At 32.9% G+C, this 24,459-nt stretch overlaps 3 protein-coding genes across 4 annotated transcripts; all 3 read left to right on the forward strand.

The window, feature by feature from the left end:
• The first annotated feature begins 389 nt into the window (after positions 1-389).
• On the forward strand, positions 390-7,691 carry LOC109790828 (ubiquitin-activating enzyme E1 1). 2 transcript variants are annotated; one of them, XM_083063061.1, is made up of 7 exons: positions 390-549; positions 952-1,346; positions 2,258-2,475; positions 3,450-4,244; positions 5,222-6,087; positions 6,193-6,625; positions 6,877-7,691. In XM_083063061.1, the coding sequence occupies exons 2-7, from the start codon at positions 965-967 to the stop codon at positions 7,471-7,473; spliced, it is 3,291 nt and encodes a 1,096-aa protein (XP_082919187.1). In that variant the 5' UTR covers positions 390-549; positions 952-964; the 3' UTR covers positions 7,474-7,691. The 2 variants fall into 2 exon arrangements, with proteins under 2 accessions (XP_082919187.1, XP_020205659.1); XM_020350070.3 differs by having other exon boundaries at positions 413-721.
• A 4,484-nt stretch (positions 7,692-12,175) lies between these two features.
• Positions 12,176-14,036, forward strand: LOC145952005 (serine/threonine-protein phosphatase 7 long form homolog). Its single transcript, XM_083064222.1, has 5 exons — positions 12,176-12,563; positions 12,654-13,080; positions 13,165-13,249; positions 13,339-13,546; positions 13,921-14,036. Exons 1-5 carry the CDS (start codon positions 12,176-12,178, stop codon positions 14,034-14,036), a joined length of 1,224 nt encoding a protein of 407 aa, XP_082920348.1.
• A 7,031-nt stretch (positions 14,037-21,067) lies between these two features.
• On the forward strand, positions 21,068-22,315 carry LOC109790833 (uncharacterized protein At5g39865). The gene has a single exon (XM_020350074.3). It carries the CDS (start codon positions 21,243-21,245, stop codon positions 22,002-22,004), a length of 762 nt encoding a protein of 253 aa, XP_020205663.1. The 5' UTR covers positions 21,068-21,242; the 3' UTR covers positions 22,005-22,315.
• The last annotated feature ends 2,144 nt before the right edge of the window (positions 22,316-24,459 follow it).

Below are 24,459 nucleotides of genomic sequence, written 5' to 3' on the forward strand. Positions count from 1 at the left end.
TTTTTCTAATTTTTAAAAATAAAAATATAAAAATTAATAAAATATAGTGATTCCTAAAAGGAGTATTCTTTGAAGTTGGCTGACATTAATACCAGCAATTTCACCACGACTTAGTTATTATTATTTATTACAATATAGAATTTGATGTTGATTGTGATTTGTGACATGCGTCAGTTATTATTTATTACAATTATGTTGAAGAATGAGTTCATTTAAGAATATAAAAAAACTTTGAAAAATGAGACATGATTATAATAAAGGGGTAAAAGTAAAAGGGCGAAATAAGAACATTTTTCTTTGGAATCCTAACATGGAGGGGTCCGTATGAGGGTAAAAAAAAGGGTATGCGACGTCGTTTAGACAGAAGGAGAATTAAAACGGCGACGTGGCGTTAAATCGTCCCGGCGCATTCGTTTTGTGTCCACCGCTCACGATTCTTCCATAATCACAGTAACAGGCCCACTCTCTCTCTCTCTCTCTCTCACTCGCAGCTGAAAGAGAAGATAGAAAGAAATGGTAGTAGCGAAAAGCAATCTCCCAAAACCCTAGGTGCGTGCGTAGAATAGAAATAACGTAATTCACATAAATGCCCCTCTCTCTCTTTCTCTTTCTCTTTCTCCCTCTTTCCCTTATATCTCCAAACTCAACCTCAAACAAACCCAAACCTTCTCTCTCACTCTCCAATCAGATTCCATTCCTTCCTTCTCCCAAGTTCCATTCGGTACGTTCCTTACCTTCCATTCCACATTTTTCCACCTCTTCCAGATTATTCTTCCTTCATCCTTCCACCTCGAATCGCGTGCTACCCAGCCTTTTGCATTTTTATTTCATTTTCTTATATATCTGCTACCTCCTCCACACCATGGATCTTCTTTCCTTATGACTGTGTTATCGTTTTCCTGTCTTTCATTTGCTTTTGCTGATGGTGCGCTTGCGTTGCGTTTTCTGCAGCTTACTGCACTATATGCTTCCTAGAAAGAGAGCGAGCGAAGGAGGAGTGGTTGTAGAAGGCGACGCTGACGCCAACAACAACAACAACAACAACAACAGCAACAGCGACGCGGCGTCGTTTTCCAAGAAGCCTCGGATCGGCTGCCTTGCTGCCTGCTCGGGTGCTGCGGATTCGGCGGTGAACGACAGCGGCCGGGGATTCAGTAGCGGCGGCGGCGGCGGCAACAGCGGCGGGAGCTCGATCGGAGGGATGGCGTTCGGGAGTTCGCAGCCGGCGGAGATCGATGAGGATCTGCATAGTCGGCAGCTCGCCGTGTATGGCCGGGAGACCATGCGGAGGCTCTTTGCGTCCAGCGTCCTCGTTTCGGGGATGCGGGGTCTTGGTGCTGAGATTGGTAATTGAGCTTTCTAACTTTTTCCTTTTAGTTGTTTTAATTTGAGGATGATTTGTTTTGTTTAGTTAAAACCAGCTTTTGAAGAAGTTAAATCAGAGGGCTTTTATAAAAGCTGAAATGCATATATTGATTTTAACTTGGAGAAACCTAATTCATTTTTCCTTTTCTTATTTTCTTCTCCTATAGGCATTTATTAAGAAATTGATCTAACCAGGGCCTTAGATTTGGTGATCATACTAGCAGTGCTTTTCTGCCCACTCTCTAAATAATAGAAAATTGTTTAATTGTGTTGTTTGTCGGGATTGGTGTAAGGTTTGGTAATTTGGTCCTGGTCTCCTTTGTAAGCTGAAAAAATGAAGAGAAGGAGAGTAATATGCTCATGCAGTTCACAATCTTGTTATTCGTTATTTTAGGCCCATTTTCTTACATCTTTTTTATTAGGCCCATTTTCTTACATCTTTTTTATTAGGCCCATTTTCATAGGAATTACTAGTTGTTTACTTGTTTTAACTTTTAAGAAATAACTTTGAAGGAGAATATATATATGTCTTAATTCTCAATTTAGATTTTTGCCATGTTATATATATATATATATATATATATATATATGCCGTGTCATATATTTTGGATATTAACCATGCCTTGGTGTCTGTGTTGTGTCAGACTGTCAGAGTGGGTGCTTCATTCATAGGTTATGAGTCATTGGTGCATATCTTTGGCAACCTTGCTGGAGGTTCTTATATGCTATTCTCGATGTAGACTAATTAATTAAGAGTTTATAAATATCTAATGCAATATAAACCATTCTTTTTGTCTTGTGACTTGATGTTTTTAATGGTTTTGTGATATAGATGTAAGTAGTGCAAGCTCTGTTATTTATTCTGTATGCTAATGAAGTTTACTTCCTGCAGCGAAGAATCTCATTCTTGCTGGGGTAAAATCTGTAACCTTGCACGATGAAGGAAATGTGGAGTTATGGGATTTGTCCAGTAATTTTGTATTTTCGGAAAATGATATTGGCAAGAACAGGGCAGTGGCTTCTGTTAGTAAGTTGCAGGAACTTAACAATGCTGTGGTTGTGCTTAGTTTAACAACTAAGCTGACAAAAGAACAGCTTTCTAATTTCCAGGTACTTTAAATATTGCTTTCTACTTTTTTATTTTTGGAACTTCGTTTTTTTTTTCTCCTTAAATGCATTTCTATGTATGTATGCTTTAGATCATTTCATTATATGTGTGCTGTGGCATGCTTTGATGTACATGGAACTTTTGGAAAAGGATTTTCCTTATGCTTTAGATCATTTCATTATATGTGTTTCAATGTCATTTATTTGAAACTTCTACATTGTTAGATGGATGTGTATTATTTACAAAACCTGATGATTAATAATGAGTGAACAATATTATGCTCATTAAAAAATGACAGATTAGGGAGGGTTGATTCCTGTAAATGCAGAGTCAGTAGTTCTCATGTCTATTATACTTTTATTTGGCTTTTACTTCTGCCTTAGTTATTTCACTTATTTGCTAATGTCTTAATTGTACGTTTGGTTCTGATTGTAATGAGGCACTTGACTGTTTGCTCTCAACTTTATTTGAAGTTAACAAAAATGTTTTTTTTTAATTAAAATGGTGTATGTGCTTGTAATGTGATTATTGATGTTTGTGGTAGTTGTGATATAATGGATTCTGTGGTAAGATAAGAGTATTGGTAATAATGTTGTTGCCTGGTAGGAGACAGCTAATTGCATTTGTTATGCATAATTAGCTATGTACTGTTAATTGCCAAATATTGATTATGATGCTCTATATATTTTTAGATAATTGATATTATTGGTGAAAAATGTGGAGTGGAATAGCATCACTATTATATAGATTAATCAATAAAACTGTGAGAAGAGCAAGTTTGAATTTTCTTGACCGTTTCAGCAAGATTTGTCCTTGTGAATTTTATAATTTTGAAGTGACATATAACACATACATTGTGAATGTTGGTTAATGGTGTAATTTATTGTGAACTTTCCCGCTAATCTGCAACCTTGAATACAATTGTATTGCACCATTTTGACAAATTTACGTTTGTTTATTTTTAACTATTTTGTAGGCTGTTGTTTTCACTGAAATCAGTCTTGAGAAAGCCATTGAGTTTAATGATTACTGCCATAGTCATCAGCCTCCAATTGCCTTTATTAAAAGTGAAGTTAGAGGTCTTTTTGGTTCTCTGTTTTGTGATTTTGGGCCTGAGTTCACTGTTTTTGATGTTGATGGAGAGGATCCCCATACTGGTATAATTGCATCCATCAGCAATGACAACCCTGCTCTAGTATCCTGTGTTGATGATGAGAGGCTTGAGTTTCAGGATGGAGATCTTGTAGTATTCTCTGAAGTTCATGGTATGAAAGAGTTGAATGATGGAAAACCAAGAAAGATAAAAAATGCTAGAGCATATTCGTTCACTCTTGAAGAAGACACCACAAATTATGGCAGATATGAAAAAGGTGGTATTGTCACGCAGGTCAAACAACCAAAGATTTTGAACTTTAAACCTCTCAGGGAAGCACTCAGTGATCCAGGTGATTTTCTTCTGAGTGATTTTTCCAAGTTTGACCGTCCACCTCTACTGCATTTAGCATTCCAGGCGTTGGATAAGTTTGTTTCTGAGATGGGTCACTATCCTGTTGCTGGTTCGGATGATGATGCACAGAAACTTATATCTATTGCTAGTAATATTAATGATAACTTAGGTGATGGAAGGCTGGAAGATGTGAATCCAAAACTTCTACGGCAATTTGCCTTTGGTGCTAGGGCAGTATTGAACCCTATGGCTGCCATGTTTGGTGGAATTGTAGGACAAGAGGTTGTAAAGGCATGCTCTGGGAAATTTCATCCGCTTTTTCAAGTAAGTAATATATTTTGTTAATCATTGTATCATCTCATATTTTTAAATATTGTGTGGAGCAAGTGTGCACAACTGCCCATGGAAGTCTTTTCCAAGATATTGTTCTTAAGTTAGTAAGCTATTTGGATTTTGTTTTCAGTTTGCTGCTTCAGTTGATGTTTTATTGTCTGGATCTTCTTTAGTTTCCTTTAAAAATGACTACATATATGCACAATTTATGATTTATACTAAGCAACCTATATCACATCTTGATTAAAAATAACAAAAAATCAATCCAATGATTAAAGCACTTTGTTGAATTTGATTCTTATAAATAAAAATTGATCTTGAGTATAATTTTTTATTTTGGGCCTTGTACCTTTTTGGGGCAAATTACACCCGCACCCTTTGAGGTTTAACAAAATTCCAGTTGATACCCCTCATTTTTTTTAATTATATAAACCTCCCCTAATTTCTATAACATAACACTGTAATTTCATTAATCCTGAGGTGGAGTAAGTGTAATTTGCCCCCCCCCCCCCCCTTTATTAAATATTTGTTTTTATTACACTGTACACTCCCCCTTAAAACTGTCTGTACTTAAAATTATCCATACCTTGAGGCAATGTAATAAGTGTGTGAAATCTACGAGAACCTGTGCTTTGGTCTGCTCACAAGTGTACATACCATTATTTAGTCAAATGGTTGTGTATATATAATCCAGGTTAGTTTAAATACCTGATATTCTAACATTGTGTGGGTTGGATTTGGGGTTGGGGTTGGGGAGGGGGTGTTCTAATAACAGTCCCAAAATATATGAGCATTTTTATGTGTGCTTAGTATATAGAAATAGTAAAGAGTCTATTGGCAACTATATCTTGTTCATTATGTTTCAAATCTTTTTTCCCCCTTTTTATTGATCATTTTTATTTTCATATGGTTATAATAAATCTACTTTTTGTGGTTTTAACTTTAGTTTCTCCTCTGACCTAATGCAGTTTTTCTACTTCGACTCTGTGGAATCACTTCCTACAGAACCACTGGATCCTAGTGATTTAAAACCGTTAAATAGTCGTTATGATGCACAAATTTCTGTTTTTGGACAAAAGTTACAGAAGAAGTTAGAGGATGCTGAAGTTTTCGTCGTGGGATCTGGTGCATTGGGATGTGAATTTTTGAAAAATCTTGCTCTAATGGGAGTTTCTTGTGGTCAGGGAAAGCTGACAATTACTGATGATGATGTCATAGAAAAGAGTAACCTAAGTAGGCAGTTCCTCTTCCGTGATTGGAATATTGGCCAGGCTAAGTCTACTGTTGCTGCTTCAGCTGCTGCATCTATAAATCCCTGTCTGAAAATTGAAGCTCTGCAAAATCGTGTTGGCCCTGAAACTGAAAATGTGTTTAATGATACTTTCTGGGAAAACTTAAGTGTTGTGATTAATGCACTAGACAATGTGAATGCAAGACTGTATGTTGATCAGAGGTGCTTGTATTTCCAGAAGCCACTTCTTGAATCTGGAACCCTTGGAGCCAAATGCAATACCCAAATGGTCATTCCTCACCTAACAGAAAATTATGGGGCATCAAGAGATCCACCTGAGAAACAGGCACCTATGTGTACTGTTCACTCGTTTCCACACAACATTGACCACTGCTTGACATGGGCTAGGTCAGAGTTTGAGGGTTTGCTTGAGAAAACTCCAGCTGAAGTAAATGCGTATTTATCTAACCCAAATGAATATACTAATGTGATGAGGAATGCTGGTGATGCTCAAGCAAGGGATAACTTGGAGCGTGTTCTTGAGTGTTTGGACAAGGAGAAGTGCGAGACTATTGAAGATTGTATTACATGGGCTAGGCTAAAGTATGTTTGTTTTTGATATTATCTGCTTATGTTCTCTTGTAATATTTTCAGAGCATGTTAATTTTTTCTGTATGCCCACACTCATGCATGGTTTTTTATTCACAGGTTTGAAGATTATTTTTCTAACCGAGTGAAGCAATTAATTTATACTTTTCCTGAAGATGCTGCAACTAGTACTGGAGCTCCTTTCTGGTCTGCACCCAAACGATTCCCTCATCCACTGCAATTCTCATCCTCTGATCTGGGTCATCTTCAGTTTTTGATGGCAGCTTCTATATTAAGAGCAGAGACATTTGGTATTCCTATCCCTGACTGGGTGAAGAATCCAAAGAAGTTGGCTGAAGCTGTTGATAGAGTGATAGTACCTGACTTTAAGCCCAAGAATGATGCAAAAATAGTGACAGATGAGAAGGCCACCAGTCTCTCTACTGCTTCTATAGATGATGCAGCTGTTATTAATGATCTAATTGTCAAATTAGAGGGGTGCAGGTCAAAGCTGCAACCAGAGTTCAGGATGAAACCAGTTCAGTTTGAGAAGGTCTATTTTTCTCTCATTTGTTTTTTTGTTTGGAGTCTTCTGACTGAATTTTCATTGTGATTGTCGATATAGCCTTTTCTGTTGTCTTATTGAATTGATAGTTCTGTTTGGGAATTTTGGGTTGGTGTGGGTTGAGTCTTTCTTCATTTGCTGAGAATTCTGTACATGAACTCCTCCACTTACATTTTTAATTTATTTATTAGTTATTTTCATCCAAAGTTAACAATTATCTCTGTGTTGTAAAACTACAGGATGATGATACAAACTACCACATGGACCTGATAGCTGGGCTTGCCAACATGAGGGCACGGAACTACAGCATTCCTGAAGTTGACAAGCTGAAGGCCAAGTTTATTGCCGGACGAATCATTCCAGCAATCGCAACATCAACTGCCATGGCCACTGGGCTTGTCTGCCTGGAGCTGTACAAAGCTTTAGATGGAGGGCACAAAGTTGAGGACTACCGAAACACGTTTGCCAACTTAGCACTGCCTCTCTTTTCCATGGCAGAGCCAGTTCCACCAAAGGTCATCAAGCATCAAGATATGAGTTGGACAGTTTGGGACAGATGGATTCTAAAAGACAACCCTACTCTAAGGGAGCTTCTCGAGTGGCTCAAGGCAAAAGGCTTGAATGCTTATAGTATTTCATGCGGAAGTTGTCTGCTCTATAATAGCATGTTCCCCAAGCACAAAGAACGAATGAACAAAAAAATGGTGGATTTAGCTAAGGAAGTGGCCAAGGTGGACATACCTTCATACCGGCGTCATTTGGATGTTGTTGTTGCCTGTGAGGATGACGAGGATAATGACATTGACATCCCTCAAATATCCATCTATTTCCGTTAGGATGTTTTCCTCCTATCAGGTGTGTCTGAGACTTATCTTTAGTTAGGAACAGAACATGTTTGACTTTCCCCTTCCATATTCATAATGGGTACACACAAGGCGACGACACTGTCGACCATATCACATTTCATATATGAATTGAAAAAGCAACTTTCCTTCCTTGTATGTTATATTTTTGCTTTAATTTTTTATACCTTCTTGAGATGATGGGTTGATGATATGACGGTCTCATTTCTGCATTTGATCTGTTTTTATTTCTCAAAATGATCAAATTAGAGGTTTGACTTGATTATTTTATAAAGAATCAATATAGAATAGCCTCTCAAAGGGAGAATGATCACACTCACGACGAACGTAGAGAAAAAGTCAATTTTAATATATTCGGAATTCATTTTCCGCCTGGGAAAATACCTTCGATGCTAACTTTCACTATATTTATATTGGTTGTGCTTTACAAAGGGAATGCGAGTGAACTGGAGCTCCACTTTCTCTTTTTCGTGTCTTCCTAATTTCAATTGATAATTTAAATACATTTAGAGTCCATTTGGATATAGGTTAAAAGTGTTTTTTTTTACAATTTTTTTACTAAAAATAGAGTTTTTTTTTTTAAGAAAAAGCTTTCAAAATATTTTCTAAGTATTTATCTAAACAAACAAACTCTTAATAGTTATCAAGTAGATCAGGGTATATCTCAATTCGCAGGGCCATGATGCATCAGAGGATAGGAGGTAACACTCAATATGATTATCAAATCTTTTATTATAACTTTGAATATTTATTTTTCAATGAGGACATTTGCTACTGTACTGTTTTCCCCCTTGTAATATGTATTTTTTATCATTATTTATCCGTTATATTTTTTTTTAAAATTTCTAAACTTTATTTATTGTTTTTTTTAATTTCTTTTTATGATACAAATTTCTCCCCTCAATTCTTTGAGATTTCACATTTGTAGAAATAAAATCAAAATGATGAATCGAGGTGCAACTCTCACTTCTTTAATTAACTATTGTGTTAACCTTAAATTCTAAATATCAAAATTAATTTTAGTAATTGTTGGATTGGATCTATCAAATTATTCATTATTGGGTATTTAATGGACCACTACATGAAACCTGAGCTAGTCTTGAAACTTTGAAGACCGGTGATATTAGTTTGAGCAATCCCTCACCTCATAAATTAGTTTGAGGTTGAATTAGTTTCAAACTCAAATTTTAACATATTATCAAAATATATTATATTAAGCCACCCATTACAGGCCCTTATTAAACTTGGGGACTTGGGGTTGGTCTTAAAATATTTTTGAGTTCTAAGTGAAACAATAAATTAGAACCTCTTAAATATAAGAATTAAAATATATGTATATATTTTATAAAATAGGCACAATTTTATTAAAAAATTATTTCTATTACAGTAATAAGTACATATATAGTTTTAACAATTTTTTAAAAAAAGTATTGTCCTTTTTATTTGATCAATTCTTTTTTATGTATAATGGACATAATTGTTTTATTTGTGGGTCTCATCAGTTCATGACTTGCAAAGTAAAATATAAAAATCATTTTCTTATTTTTTTCAGTGCCATTGTTTAGTACGAGGCAGAATGACAAGTTTTTTTCTAAAAAAAAGAGAGAGAGGGACAGAGAGAGAGAACTAAATGGAAGTTAATGCACGAAGGTGCAATTCTATTTTTTTTAAAAAAAAACAAATATTAAAAGCTTGCAAATATAAAATGAAATCAATGTGTTAACGTGCGTTCAGTTGCACTTCCAAATGACCTTCAGAGTTCACTCTGATCGAACTATCTTTAGATATTCGTTAGTGCAAGCTTGCATTCTATTATTTACGGCTAAACGACCATTGTGGTGCACTTTTAAAAATTTATTATTAAAATGGGGCTGTTTTGAAACATTTTACACTTTTGGGACTCTTTTATTGGCCATAGCGACATCCATGACACGTGATAATTTTGGGTCTTAATATAAGTCATGAACGCTATATTAGACGAGTCGCTGTAGTTGGTGGAGACCTTTAAAGAGTCACTATAGGCTATAGCGACTCAATTCGGCTTAAAATAACGTCGCTGTAGCCTATAACAACACTTTTATATAAATAATATAAAAAATAGATTATTATAAATTTAAAAATACAAAAAATTATAAAAAAAAGTCTGATAAAAAAGAAAAAAAGAATTGGAATTTTAAAAAATATAAACTTAAAAAATGAACTAATATAATCTGAAATAAATTTAAAAACGAAAAAAAAAATTAAAAAAGTGGGGCACTATGGCCCATGACGCCTCTAAGGCGTTAGGGCTCATAGCGTCTCCCATGGAGTCTTTTTAAAAAAGTATATTTAATATTTTATAAATATAAAAAATGAAAAATATTTTTTTAAAAAATGTCTGATAAAAAAGACCAAGACAATTAAAATTTTAAAAAATATAAACTTAAAAAATGAAGTAATATAATGTGAAATAAATTTAAAAACGAAAAAAAAAATGTAAAAACTGGGGCGCTGTGGGCCCATGACGCCTCTAAGGCGTTAGGGCTCATAGCGCCTCACATGCCGTCTTTTTAAAAGTATATTTAATATTTTATAAATATAAAATATGAAAAATAATTTATAAAAAAAATGTCTGATAAAAAAGCAAAAAAGAATTGAAATTTATGAAAAATTTAATTTTAAAAAAGAGGTAATATAACGTGAAATAAAATTAAAAACGAAAATAAATATATAAAAATTTGGGGCGCTATGGCCCAGGGCGCCTCTGAGGCGTTAGGGTTCACAGCGCCTCCTATGGCGCCTCATAAATTCACCGCAGGCGTGACCAATGACTCGCTGACACGTGGTCCAGGGCGCCTCTGAGGCGTTAGGGTTCATAGCGCCTCATAAATTCACCGCAGGCGTGACCAATGACACGCTAACACGTGGCACTTTGGTTAAAAAATCAATTTTTTACAGTTATAAAATGCAGATGGTCCCCCCCTCCCCCATTTTCACTTTCGTTTTGTCCTCCTTCTCCGGTAAGTTTCTTTGTTTATTTTTTACTTTAGTTTTTAAAAATTTATTTTATTAAATTTGTTTTATTTATATTACGTTTTGGTTAATAATAATTTATACTTTTTAATTAGGTAATTATTTATTTGGATTGTTGGTGCTCGTAAGTTTCTTCATTTGAGGTAAATTTTATTTTCAGTTTTTTTTTTAAATATTTAAAAGTCGCTATAGGGTATTTAAATTTGAATATTTTATTTACTTAATAATTGTTAATCAAAATTTAATTCTTTATTTTGTTTCTGTTTAATGATATTTGTTTTAAGTAGGTTTTAACTGATAATTTTTTGTGTGTGATTATAATAGGTTTATTTGAATTAATAAATATAGTTGATATTAAAATTATTTATTTACATTCTGTGTTATTTATGCAATATTAATTACGTGTTAAATAATTTTATTTATCTGTTATGTTATTTAATTTAAAAATTGTAATTATTTTTTAATTTATTTATTTATCTGTTATGTTAGTTATTATTATAAAAAAAAGTAAAAAAAGACATGTAAATTAATATTATAAATATTCCGAATTAATTGCAAATTAATTTGTAGTGAAAAAATATTGCTATAACTGTTATTTAAAATTATTTATTTATATATATATATTTTATTTAAATTTTTTATGTAATTTATATTTATTAAATAATTAAATTTATTTAAATTTTAAATTGATTTAATTTAATTCTGTGTTATTTATCTTAATTAAAAAAATATTTTATTTATATTTGAAATAGCTTTAATTTATTTTTGCTTAATTTAAATTTTTTTCGTAAATAATTATATTTAAATTATAAATTAATATAATTTATTTCTGTGTAATTTATTTTTATTAAAAAAATAAATAATTATAAATTTAAAAATGATTTAATTTATTTCTGTGTGATTTATATTTATTTAAATTTTGAATTTATTTAATTTAATTATGTTGTACTTTTATTTAATTACAAAATAAGTTTATTTAAAATTTTAATTTATTTAATTTAATTGTGTGTTGTATTTATTTATTTTAAAAAAATATTTATTTATATTTATATTTTAAATTGCTTTAAGAACCTTTTTGAAGATACGTTTTTTAAACCAAAAGTAGATAATTAAGAAATATTCAAATATACCTTATTTAATATCAACAAATATTTGAATGTCATTTTTTAATTTAATAAAATATTTGAAGTTTTATTTTAATTCATTCCCTAAATGCATATATTAATTAATTACCATAATGGTTTGTACATCAAGCGCATTTTTAAAAGACATTTAGAAGTTAAGTGAAAATTAATTACCCCAAATATTTAATTTACATTTTTTATAACTGTTATTTTTTTTTTATTTTTTTCGGATTATTGTTGGTTTATTTGGATTTGTTGCTGGATTTCCTCATCTCAGGTATTACCAGGTATTTATTATTTTGAGTTTTAATATTTTTTCTCTCTTAAAATTAAGTAGTCGGTATAGGTTTTATCAAATTATTTATTTAATTTATTAATTATTGTGATTTATTTGAAAATTATATATCATGTTAGTGTGTTATTATTTATTATTTTGGTATAATAATGTTAATGAAATTTAAAAAATAAATTATATGTTTTAAAATAATTAATTTTATTACATTTTGTTATAGATGACATCATCATCATCTTCTACGGGTATGCGTGTGACATGTGGACCAGTCGACGATGATTTATTATCGTTGCAAAATATACATGTGTCACAGCATGTTTGGAACAGAGATGAAGACAGGAGACTAGTAGCACGACGTGCTGCTCCGTCGCGCATTGGAATTGCAGGAGTTCCACAACAAATAATTCCGTTACTAGATCAAGCTGGTTTCGGATGGATAGCGCGTCTGAATTATATCAAAGTTAGTCCTGGTTTGCTAACGGCTTTGGTAGAGCGATGGAGACCAGAGACACATACATTTCACATGCCATTCGGAGAGTGCACAATTACTCTTCAAGACGTTGGCATGCTTGTTGGTCTTCCGGTTGATGGTGAACCGGTATTATCTCGAGGCAGTCCAAATATATTGGAATTAGGTAATTATAACTTGACTTTAAATTATTTGTAAATTTATAGTATATTGTTAATATTAATAATAGTTAAATTTTTTGTTTGATTTTATGCAGCTGAGGAGCTGTTAGGGGTTGTTCCACCACAGTCTGAAATAAAAGGACATCGCGTTAGGCTATCTTGGTTGGCAGCAATCTTTGGGGACATTGTTGATGACATAGATGATGTAGATGTCTTGGTTCGTTATGCTAGAGCCTGGATATTACGTTATCTAGGAGGAGTGCTTGTTCCCGATAGATCTTCAGCGTATGTGTCCTTACGATGGTTGTTGTTTTTGCGCGATTTTGATATTATTAGGACTTATGCATGGGGTGCAGCTGTGCTTGGATATTTGTATCGAAATTTATGCACCTCAACCGATTACAAAACCCCAAGCTGTGGTGGATTTACCCTTTTATTACAGTTATGGGCATGGGAACGATTCCCAACCATTCTGTCTTCACCATTTCCACCTATTCCTCCAACCAGTCCAATTGGTTTAAGGTACGAGCAAATTTGGAACTTTATATTTTGACAATTAATCAGTTATTAAAACATTATTTAATTATTTACAATATGTTTTTTCAGGTGGTCAAACACAGGGACCAAAATAAGTATGAGCGATGATATAAAATATTATCGCAAATACTTTGATTGTACTACTAGGAAATTGGTAAGTAATTAACGTTTTGTAGTTTTAAAAAAAAACTTTATAAATATTAATTGTATTTTAATTTTCTAATTAAAAAGTTTATTTTACAGATAATTTGGCAGCCATATCCCCCTGCTGAACAGATGCCCGCTGATTGCACACAAGGGATGCAGATTTGGGGTTCTGTAATCCCCTTACTTTGTCTCTGTATTTGTGAATGGCATCAACCGGACAGGGTGATGAGGCAATTTGGTTGCCAACAACCAATTCGACATCCTCCAATGACTCCTGCAAATGTGCATGCATTGACCTTACGCGGTAAGGTTGAAGATGACTGGGCTACAATATTAAGTCCAACATTAGAGCATTGGGGTCATCGATATGCATATCACTTCACTCCTACTCCTCCACAAGTCGGACTATTAGGTCCGAATTCAGAATACATGAGATGGTACCGGAGGATGACGAAGATGACGAAGATGATGAGGAGGATGAGGATTAAACATTGTATATTTATGAACTATTTCATTAACTTTCAAAAAATTGTAATCATGGAAAAAAATATATACACTAATCATCACGGTTACATATTCTCGGACAATTGCGCCTGTTGTGACCTTCTTGTTTACATATACCACATTTTTGTCGTCGCGTTGAGCTTTCAACCCAGTCCATTTCGTTTCTAATTCTAGTTGATTTTGGTCGGCCTTTCCCACGCACAGATGTTGGATCTGGGACAAGTATCCAGTCGTCATCACTTGGAGGGATTAAGTCTTCATTTCCGATTGGTTCCCAAAGACCAGAATAGGCTCTTAAAACATAATCAGTTGTGTAAACTGGTAGTAATCAATGCTAACGACACCACATGCAGCTATAACATGAGAACAAGGATAGTGAAATGCTGTAAAATTTCCGCATTGACAGTATCGTTCGTTTAGATTAACTACCCATTTCTTTCCCCCTGTTTGTCTTACTGGATCAAATGCCTCTTCAACCTCAAATTTTGAAGCTTGAATGTCATATCTACAAACTTGGTGGGAACAAGCCTCTTCTTGATTTTTTTTCAAAGCCTCAACCAATTTAGAAACAAAAACTTTCCCTGATGAAACTTCAGATAAAGCACGACTACCACGAGTACTGAAATACTCAGCGCACCTAGTATAAGTCGATCGCACTAATGCAGTGATAGGCAGATTTCTACAGTCCTTTAAAACTTTATTAACTCATTCAGACAAATTTGTTGTCATGTGACCGTATCTCCGACCATCTGCATCGTATGCCATGCTCCATTTTTCTTTTGATACTCCTCCTATCCACCTTTGAACATCAGGGCTAGATTGACAAAACTTTTCCAGATTACGATAAAAAATGTGTTTACATGGTGTATACCCTGCATAGAAATTATGAATGATGCACAATTAGAATAATGAAATGACGAATAATTTGAAAATAATTTGTCTTACCTAACTTCACAAGTTGCTGTTTTAGTTTGGCATCCTTGAATCGAGTATTAAAATTACTTGCAATGTGCCTAATGCAGTACTTGTGATATGCATTTGGCGGTCTCCAACCAAGTGCCTCGTTGTCAATGGCCGATTTAATGCTACGATGTCGATAAGAAATTAAGCATATTCCTTGTTTATTTGTAACATGTAGCCGCAAATGAGCCAAAAATCACGACCACGCAAGTAATGTTTCTCCTTCCACCACAGCAAATGCCAGAGGAAGAACATTGTTATTACCATCCTGTGTTGTGGCAATGAGCAATGTGCCTCGATACTTCCCATACAGATGAGTGCCATCAACTTGTATCAGGGGTTTACAATAATCAAATGCATCACAACACGACCTGAATGTCCAAAATAACCTGTGAAATTGACGGTAACCACGATGACGACGATCACCAACGAAAAACTCATCATGACACAGATCATAAAAGGATCCTGGTGCAATTTCCTTCATGTATTTAAGCCACCGGGGTAAAAAAGCATAAGATTCTTCCCAATCACCAAATATTTTAACAATTGCTTTTTGTTTAGCCATCCAAGCCTTCCTATAAGATACCTTAAACCCAGTTTGAGATGTTATTCTCTCTTGGATAAGGCTAATCTTGATTGCTGGATCTTGGTTAACCATTCCTACATATTAAATATTCAAAATCAGTGATATAAATTATTATTAATATAATATTATAAGTTGCAGTTGCAGAACTTACCTTGTATAAATGATGCAATTAGCTCAGAATCTAACTTATTATGATCTTGTGACAAAGACTTGTTCAAACATGTATGACGTCCACCCCATTGAGTCACTTTCCACTTGTCAGATTTCTTTGACTCAATAGCTCTCATGTACCATCCACATCCATCATGCGCATTTGGACATCTAACAACCCACTTTGTCATTTTCAATTCAACCACATAAAAACTCTGATGCATTCTCATTGCATTTTGCTTTACTGCATTTTTTACTACATCTTTATTCTCAAACTCCAATCCAACATATAAATCTTCGCCAATAGACCAATTATTAGCCACATCCATGCCTGAGATTTCTTCTTCATCTGGATGACTCCAATTGATATTAGTGTAGTGAGGTAAATTACCCCAAAATTGATTTCCACCTAATTTAATCATAGTAAATATATAAAATTAAATAATGTAAATTTAAACTAAATTTTTAAAACGAATAATACAAATTTTAGACAATTAAAATTTAAACTAAATTTGTCAATACAATAACATAAATTATTGAGAAATTTAATTTTCAAAAGTTACCTTCAGTAGATGGATACATTGAAATTGGTTCAATCATTGGACTTTGAACAATAGCATCTGACTCCACGTCACTATCAGATGCTTCACAATTTTCTATTTCATCTTCATTTGATTCATCAATGCTTTCATATGACAATGAAACATGATAGTCTTCATCATCTTTGTCATCTTCATCTTCGTCTCTTGTCATCACCGGTGATCGTTCAATTGACAAATTTTCTAACGAAATTGTAGAAGATTCTGAGTTACCTATTTCAGCATGTAATTCCATTATTGGCATCACATTCTGACCGATAAAACCTTCTATCATGCATTGTACATCATCATCGTCACTCAATTCCAATGAAGAATATTTGTTCTCATCATGCTGTGAAACAACAAATCTGTAAGTTACAGATAATATAACTTGATTTGACTTAAGATGAAATTTGTTGTGAATCCTTCTCTTTAATAAATCCAAAGTTAAACCTCGCTTAATATACATCCCTTTTTTTGGTCCCTCAAATGTTACACCTTCTGGACTTTCATACATCCTTCCAGTGTAAATATAAGCTATAATTTGATCCATAATATCTGAAATAAAATTCAAATATTAGTACAAATACATACAACTTATTTAAACTACAATAAATTTCAATCATAAATAAGAATTTAAAACTCAACTAAACAGGAACAAAGAACCAATCAGACTGATTTAGTCGATAAATAACAAATACAGTAACAAAAATAACAAATGAAGTAGAGATATCGATGTGATTTACCAGAACGCAGGGGGGTATATATACTGCAACAGTCTACATCACCTATAGCGACATCTACATAAATTATTTAATAAAAATTTTAAAAAACTGAAGTCGCTATGGGCCATAACTCTAGTTTTAAAAATATATCTAATATTTTTTAAATATAATATTTGTTTAGAAATTTATAAAAAAATAACGGATAAAAGGGAAAAAAAAGATTGAAATAAGAAAAAATTATAAATTTTAAAAAATAAGTAATATAATGTAAAAATTAATTTAAAAACGAAAAAAATAAAAATACAAATTGGGGCGCTATGGCCCATAGCTCCACCCAAAAGCTATGGCCCATAGCGCCAATTATAAAAATATAGCTAATATTTTTTAAATATTAAATTTATTTATAAATTTATAGAAAAATAACGGATAAAAAGAAAAAAAAAGATTAAAATAAGAAAAAAATGTAAATTTTAAAAAATAAGTAATATAATATAAAATATAATTTAAAAACGAAAAAAAAATAAAATATTGGGGCCCTATGGCCCATAGCTCCTCTCAGGCGCTATAGCCCATAGCGCCAATTATAAAAATATATCTAATATTTTTATAATATAATTTTTTTTTACAAATTTATAAAAAAAATAACGGGTAAAATGGAAAAAAAGATTGAAATAAGAAAAAATGTAAATTTTAAAAAATAAGTAATAAAATGTATAAAATAATTTAAAAACAAAAAAAAAATTTAAATTGGGGCGCTGTGGCCCATAGCTCCACTCAGGCGCTTTGGGCCACATCGCCTGTGTTAAAAAAATACATTTTATTTATTTTAAAATTACGTTTTTTTAAAACTTAATTTTCTTTTTATAATTATATAAAAAATAGTTCACTTTATTATATTTATTTTACATTATTATTATTTTACTATTTTTTATTTTTTTGTTTACCTAGTGTCGCTATGGGCTACATAATTTTTTTAAGCCCATCAGCTGTGGTGGGCCAGCTGATAGCGACACTGATCCAGCCCAACCAAGCCAAAAAAAAAAATCACGTGTCATGGGTGTCGCTATGAGTCATAGCGACACCCAGTAAAAGAGCTCCAACGGTGTAAAATATTTCAAAACAGCCCCATTTTGGTAATAAATTTCTAAAAGTGCACCACAATGATCGTTTAGCCTATTATTTACACTATTTTTGGGCCTTATTTTGGGTTTGAGCCTCCCTATTTATTTGCATTATTCGGATCATATTACTATTTATTTTTTGTTTGTACGAAGAATATCTCCAATTGATCGAACACAACAAAATTCCAGACAAAGTGATTATTGAAATAAGTTTTATCTTAAAAAAAGTTTTTTTTTTTAAAATACGCATGATTAGATAATCAAACGTCTACTGACATATTTAAAGAACTCAGTTATTTATCAATGATGTTTGAACTTTGAACCTTGTGGGTCATATTATTATATTTTGGAGAGGTTAGATAAAAAGAATTTTTTATTATAAGATCATAACTTTTTTTTTTAAACCATTGGAATTACATTAACACTATCAGGGTTCAAACTTAAAACTTGCATTCCTCCTAGTAGTCTAGATCATAAATTGATTTTAGTTTATTTTTGAAGTTTAATTATTTTTTTATTTTTCTTATAAGTATTTACGAATTTTCCTATAAGATCTCGGACGTACATATCTAATGAATCGAGGTTTTCTGTTCTAGTGTAAAAATAATAATTATATACAATAAATAATAATAAAAAAACTAAATTAAAAATGTTGAATACATGGTCGGGTTACAACTGCACGATATTATGTAAAATTCATACATACATTTGCGGCAGGAAAATATGTTGGATTATTATAATTAAAGTTGTGGTTGCTTACCTGTTATTATCCTACTACCAACTAAGGCTATGATCTGTGTGGGGCATGTGTCTGTATCTGTGTCTGTGATGGTAAACCATGCATGGTGTGTCACTCACTCTGCTGCCAAACACATTTTAATTAGTCTTCAAAACTTTTGATCTTCATTCTGTCTTATCCCTTATTTACATGCATTAGTAATTCGCATTGGGTGAGCTGTAAGAACAACTTGGTCATTGGTCAACATTGGAAACATAGAGGATCAGAAATATAAAGCTTTTAAAATTAATTTAATGAATTTTGACAAGATTACTTCTCTAATATTTTTCCAACTATCTTTAAGTAATTTTGTAACATAAAACTCTGGCATAAAATTTAAAGATACATTCCTGATTCCCCTCAAGGCTAACAAATGTTACGGACTGTTGCACCCAAATCAAGAAAAACACAACGTGGATTTATTCACATGAGTGAAGAAAGAAGGAAAGAACAGTATCTCTGTTGATTGTTCGTTAAATGTTAAATCAATCACAACATGGCATGTGCATAGGGGGGGGGGGGGGGGGGGTTTCTATCCTTGGTTGATCCATTCTTGCTTGCTTCCACTTTTTTTTTACTCTTTGCCAGTGCCACCATGTGACACTTTTCAGAATCCACCCAGTTGATGGTAGTGGTGTAGCATAAAAAACCCTTTAACTTTATTTGAAGTCATTGATGCAGTACACTGTTAATCACGCCTCACCTCTGATCCAGTGTTGTGTTATTACTTATTATAGCATATGGTCCAATCCAGGTGACCACATGAACAGTTACCTTTCCTTTCTACTATCCTTTTTCATCCCCTACCACCCTACTTCATAAACTTTAATAATATATAAAAGAAATAATTTTTTTACAGGAATTATTTTAATCTTCACATTTCTTTTTTAACTCGACCCTAGAATTAGGATGAGCGATGTCACACTGTTTAAGTATTTGGAAACTGGACTTAAACAGTAAAAGGAAAAACTTAATAAAGGGACTTTATATAAATGGTGTCCTTTGGTTTTGGTGCAAAGAAGAGGAAACTATAAACTACACGTGGTAGACATGAATGGGGTTGCTTATACATAAGATGGTTGATGGTCATGCAAGAGAAATCATGAGACTCCAATTATGGGTTGAGTCTTGATTGGGAGAGATAGGACAGTGATGTAATTGTCAATGGATACCTTAGTGGACAGTGTCAGTGAGCGTTGTAGCTTCATAAAACATGTGTCATCCAATGTCATTATCGCAATCAAAGACTAGAAGTGTGCACTGCTAAGTCATCCTTTGTTTACTTTATCTCACTTTGCACAGTGTTTGGACGAAAAATTTTATAAATTTAAATTTTTTTAAATTATTAATATTTGAATTACTTTGATTTTAATTTCTATTATTTTTAAAATATTTTGTTTGGATGAGTCAATTTAAATTTTTTAAATTTTAAATTATTAAGTTAAATATGATAATGTGATTCTATCATAATAAAATTGATTTTAAAAATATATTTTTATATTGAGATTTTAAAATTAAATTTTATAAAAATAAATATTAATTTATTTTTAAATATTTAAAATTTTTAAAAATTAATATTAAATAATATTTAATAATTTTAAAAATATTTTTGAATATCCAATAATTAAAAGAATGAAAAGATAAAATAAAATATATAGATAAAATAAAAAAATAAATATGAGGAATTTCAAATTCTCCCATTTTTGGGAGAATTTGAAATTCTACTATTTGAAGAAATTTCACAAATGCTTAGATTTCAAATTCTTTGTAAATTCCTTATCCAAACAAAGCATTTCACCTCAAAGAATTTAAAATTCTTCAAATAAATAAATTACCCTATATAAATTCTCCATCCAAACACATCATAACAGTTAATTAAATTACAATCTCATATTTCTTTTTGTATTTTAAATAACACAATAAAATCCAATAACTAACTATTGATTTCGTGGATTTTATTTTATTCATCAGAATGGTATCAAAAAATTGTAATAATTTAAGTACTTACTTGATCAATTCAACTAAATCTCTGGTGATTATGTGAATTTAAGTGTTAAAGAGTTTAATTATTGTAAGAAAAAATATGTTAAGAAAAAACTATTCTTTAAAAATGATTTTTTAAACAAATGTGTCGTTTTCAACATAATTCTGAAATTTAATTTTTATATATTAATGAAAAAGACACTCCATGTTTATGTATTAATTTAAAAAAAAATAAGATTTATAGATATATACAAAAAGAGAAAAAAGAAATCATAGATCTATAGTGATTGGTTATTAAATAAAAAAGTACATAGAACGTGAATAAATCGAGATAAATGTGTGTATAAAATATATTTAGTTATTATATTCTTTAGCATTTACTAAAAAGAAAAAAAGGGCAGTGGAAATAGGGGAATTTGTAGAAAGTCGAAAGTTGGGCCTCACATCTTGCGTTGATATGTATTAAAGGCAAAGAAAAGAAAAAGAAAAAAAAGGAACCTCTCAAGTCTCAACTACCTAACAACCCCTCACCCTCACACTCTACCTCTCTCAACCCTAACCAAAACAAAACATGAATCTCTGAAATTCTCATTTCCTTTGCCCAAAGCTTCTCCAATGTGGCCACCGTGGAACAAATCAGCCATTCCAATTCACACCACCTCTTCCTCATTCTCCTGCTCCTCCTTCAAAGACATCCAATCCCTCTGCCTCGAAGAGCCCCCTCTTCCCGCAACAGCAACAAAACCCTCCGTCTTCCACCGAGTCAGACTCGCTAACTCGCTCCTCCGAACCTGCTCGACTCACCTCCAACCCCTCAAACACTCCCTCTCCCTCTCCCTCCCCCAACCCCATGTCTCCAAACCCACCATTTATTTCCCGGGCGCCGAACACCGCGTCGTCGTCTACTACACCAGCCTGCGCGTCGTCAGGCCCACCTTCGAGGCCTGCAAGACCGTGCTCTCCATCCTACGCGGCTTCCGCGTCCGAATCGACGACCGCGACGTCTCTATGGACTCCGCCTTCGCCCACGAGCTCAACCGGATAATGGGCCGCCACGGGCCCGACCTCCACGCCGACCTCGGCCTGCCTCGCGTCTTCATCGCTGGCAGGTACGTCGGTGGCCTCGACGAGGTCCGGCACCTCAACGAGGTTGGCGAGCTCAAGAGGCTCCTCCAAGACCTCCCCGCAGTGGATCCCTCCGACTGCCACGTCTGCGCCGCTCACAGGTTCGTCCTTTGCGACCACTGTAACGGTAGCAGGAAGGTCTACACCGACAAAAGTGGCTTCAAAACGTGTAATGCCTGCAACGAAAACGGTCTCGTTAGGTGTCCCTCTTGTCTTGCTTCTGCTTCTTCGCCCTTTTCACCCTCCTCCTGATCCTATTTAACCATCCAAATTCCTTATTTTATTTTATTTTTTATATTCTTTAGCTTTTCTTTTTTGGATAATGAGTTTTGTAGCTTTTGGGGCTTGTGAGAATATGTATAGGCCCACCAGGTGGGGGATCGTAGATACTAGATAGATAGATGCAATGTGTGTGAGAGTATCTCTATCCCCCTCTGGAAGGGTAATATTTTCAAGGCTATATATTAATTAATTAGCTAACTTGTCTTTTTTCCTTTTACTCAATCACATTGTACTTTAAAAAAAATATGTTGTGCATAATTTAAATTTTTATTTTTCATCCATTTTTGTATACGCCTTTTTCTCTGTCTCTCCTTTTTCTTTAATTTTTTTATATGTTATTTTCATAATTTTTTGTAACAAATAATTTTGGGAGTACAGAATTAGAAAATGTTATGTTCATAATTTTGTTACAACTTCTCAACCAACTGGGTGTATATAAATTCATGTGCATCCTTTTATCAATGTCTGTAGATTATCAATGTCTGTAGTTTGATCCGGTATTTATTTGGTCATTGTTATATTTAACTAGTTTGGATGCATTCTGGACATTTGCTAGAAGTAGTTTGTCCTCTTATGTTCCAGTTTAGGCTCGAGTCTAGAGTTGTTGGATTCAAAGTTGTAACCTTCCACTGCAGTAGTAATATTTACTGACGGATGCCCGTCTCTGGGGTTTGGCAGATACCAAACTTATCCTCCAAACTTGCTGAATTCCTTCTTTACACCATCCTTGAGGATGATGTTTGATGAGTTGATCCATCGATGCCTCAATGATATTTCTGAGATTAGAAACTCTGTGTTCATGTGCTAAATGAATTAATTTTGAATTGAAAAGTGAGTTTGCTAAATAAATCAACTGAACCTGAATCATGTATAGTGTTGACAAAATAATATGTACCATTGCTGAAATTTGTATGGATATTTTAGTTTTGAATCAGTAATGGGTATTGTTACAAATTATTTTTATGTGAATACAGAGTAAATTTATATTAGGGTAGATCTTTTCGCAGTTTAAGCCTGAGTTTCTACTTTCTGATGTAAAAAAATACACTCCATACTCCATAGGGTAAGTTTTTGCTCATGTGTTAAATCTTTATTTGTTATTTTGAAAAGTCAAAACTTAAGTTCTAAATTATAAGTGTTGTTATGTTATCTAATCATAATTGGTTGGAGTTTCAATAATGATTTCCATTAAATGTGCATTCATTTTTTTTTTTTTGGAGGTAATGATGTATATTCTTTAAATTAGTTTTTTAGGAGAACACCATTTCTATTCTCTAACCATAATAAATATAGGCCTTGGTGCAGTAAAGATTTGATCAAACCCTAGCCCCTAGGTAGCAGGGTGTACACTAAATCGTGTGTGTCCAGCACACGATGAGTTGGTTATATCTCAAATTCAAGCTTGTACGATTTGTATTAACTCGTGGGTTCTTATTACACGACCGTCATGAGTTTCAATTATTTATAGGTGATGGCAATATATGTTAACAAGTGTAGGCTATCCAGATTCATACCGCAAAATAATTCAGTCATTTTCTTTTGGCAATGTAGTTGTCACTTCAATTTGGAGATTCAATTACTGCAATTACTTCATGCTTTTATTCTTATTAATGTACCATCAATGGTTGAAATTTAAACTAATAGGGTTGATTAATTGCAAAATAATGATAACCAGCTTGGCAACCGATAAGACTTGCCACCAAACTTGTAATAATATCGTAGCAAACATCACTTTCTTCAGGATGAATGATGAAGTTGACATGCTACTTAGTTGTGTGTTCAATACTAGTAGATATTTAGAGCCAAGAGGATAAAAATCTGTTGTTTTGTTTCTTAATTTTAGATAGAAACCCTTCCAGACTGGGGGAAAAAAATCACAAGGCAATATTATTAATGACCCAAATTATCAAATTTTGATTGACTGGTAAGAAAATTTTCCACCTTTCATTGCCTTTTATCTCCTTTTGAAAAAATAATTAATTTCTGTCCATTAAAAGATTTATAACAATATTAATTATCTTTCCCGTTGCACTTTTATCTTAACTCGATTTTTAAATACTTTACACACTTATCATAAAAGAGAGAAAAGGTAAATGGAGTCATATTAACAAGTTAAAAATATTTTTAATATATTTAACAAAAAAATTATTTTAACATAAATAAAATATTATTCATATTCTTTCGTTTCATTGTTATCCGCCTAAATAAACATGAAAAAAAAGAAGAACGTAATATTTAGAAAGCTTGATTGACATGCACGCAACTTCTTATGAGTTATAACTCGAATGCCATACCTTTTATTATAAAAAGTAATCCTGGCTCATTGTGAAATCATTAGTTGTTGAGAAATTTGGTGTTGGGCTAGTTTGTTTTTCTCTCTTATTTCTAGCAAAAGATTTCTGATTTAGCTTAGCCTTCTCTTTAG

Source organism: Cajanus cajan, chromosome 9 (assembly GCF_000230855.2).
Source record: "Cajanus cajan strain Asha chromosome 9, NIPB_CcT2T_4, whole genome shotgun sequence".
Classification (NCBI taxonomy): domain Eukaryota; kingdom Viridiplantae; phylum Streptophyta; class Magnoliopsida; order Fabales; family Fabaceae; genus Cajanus; species Cajanus cajan.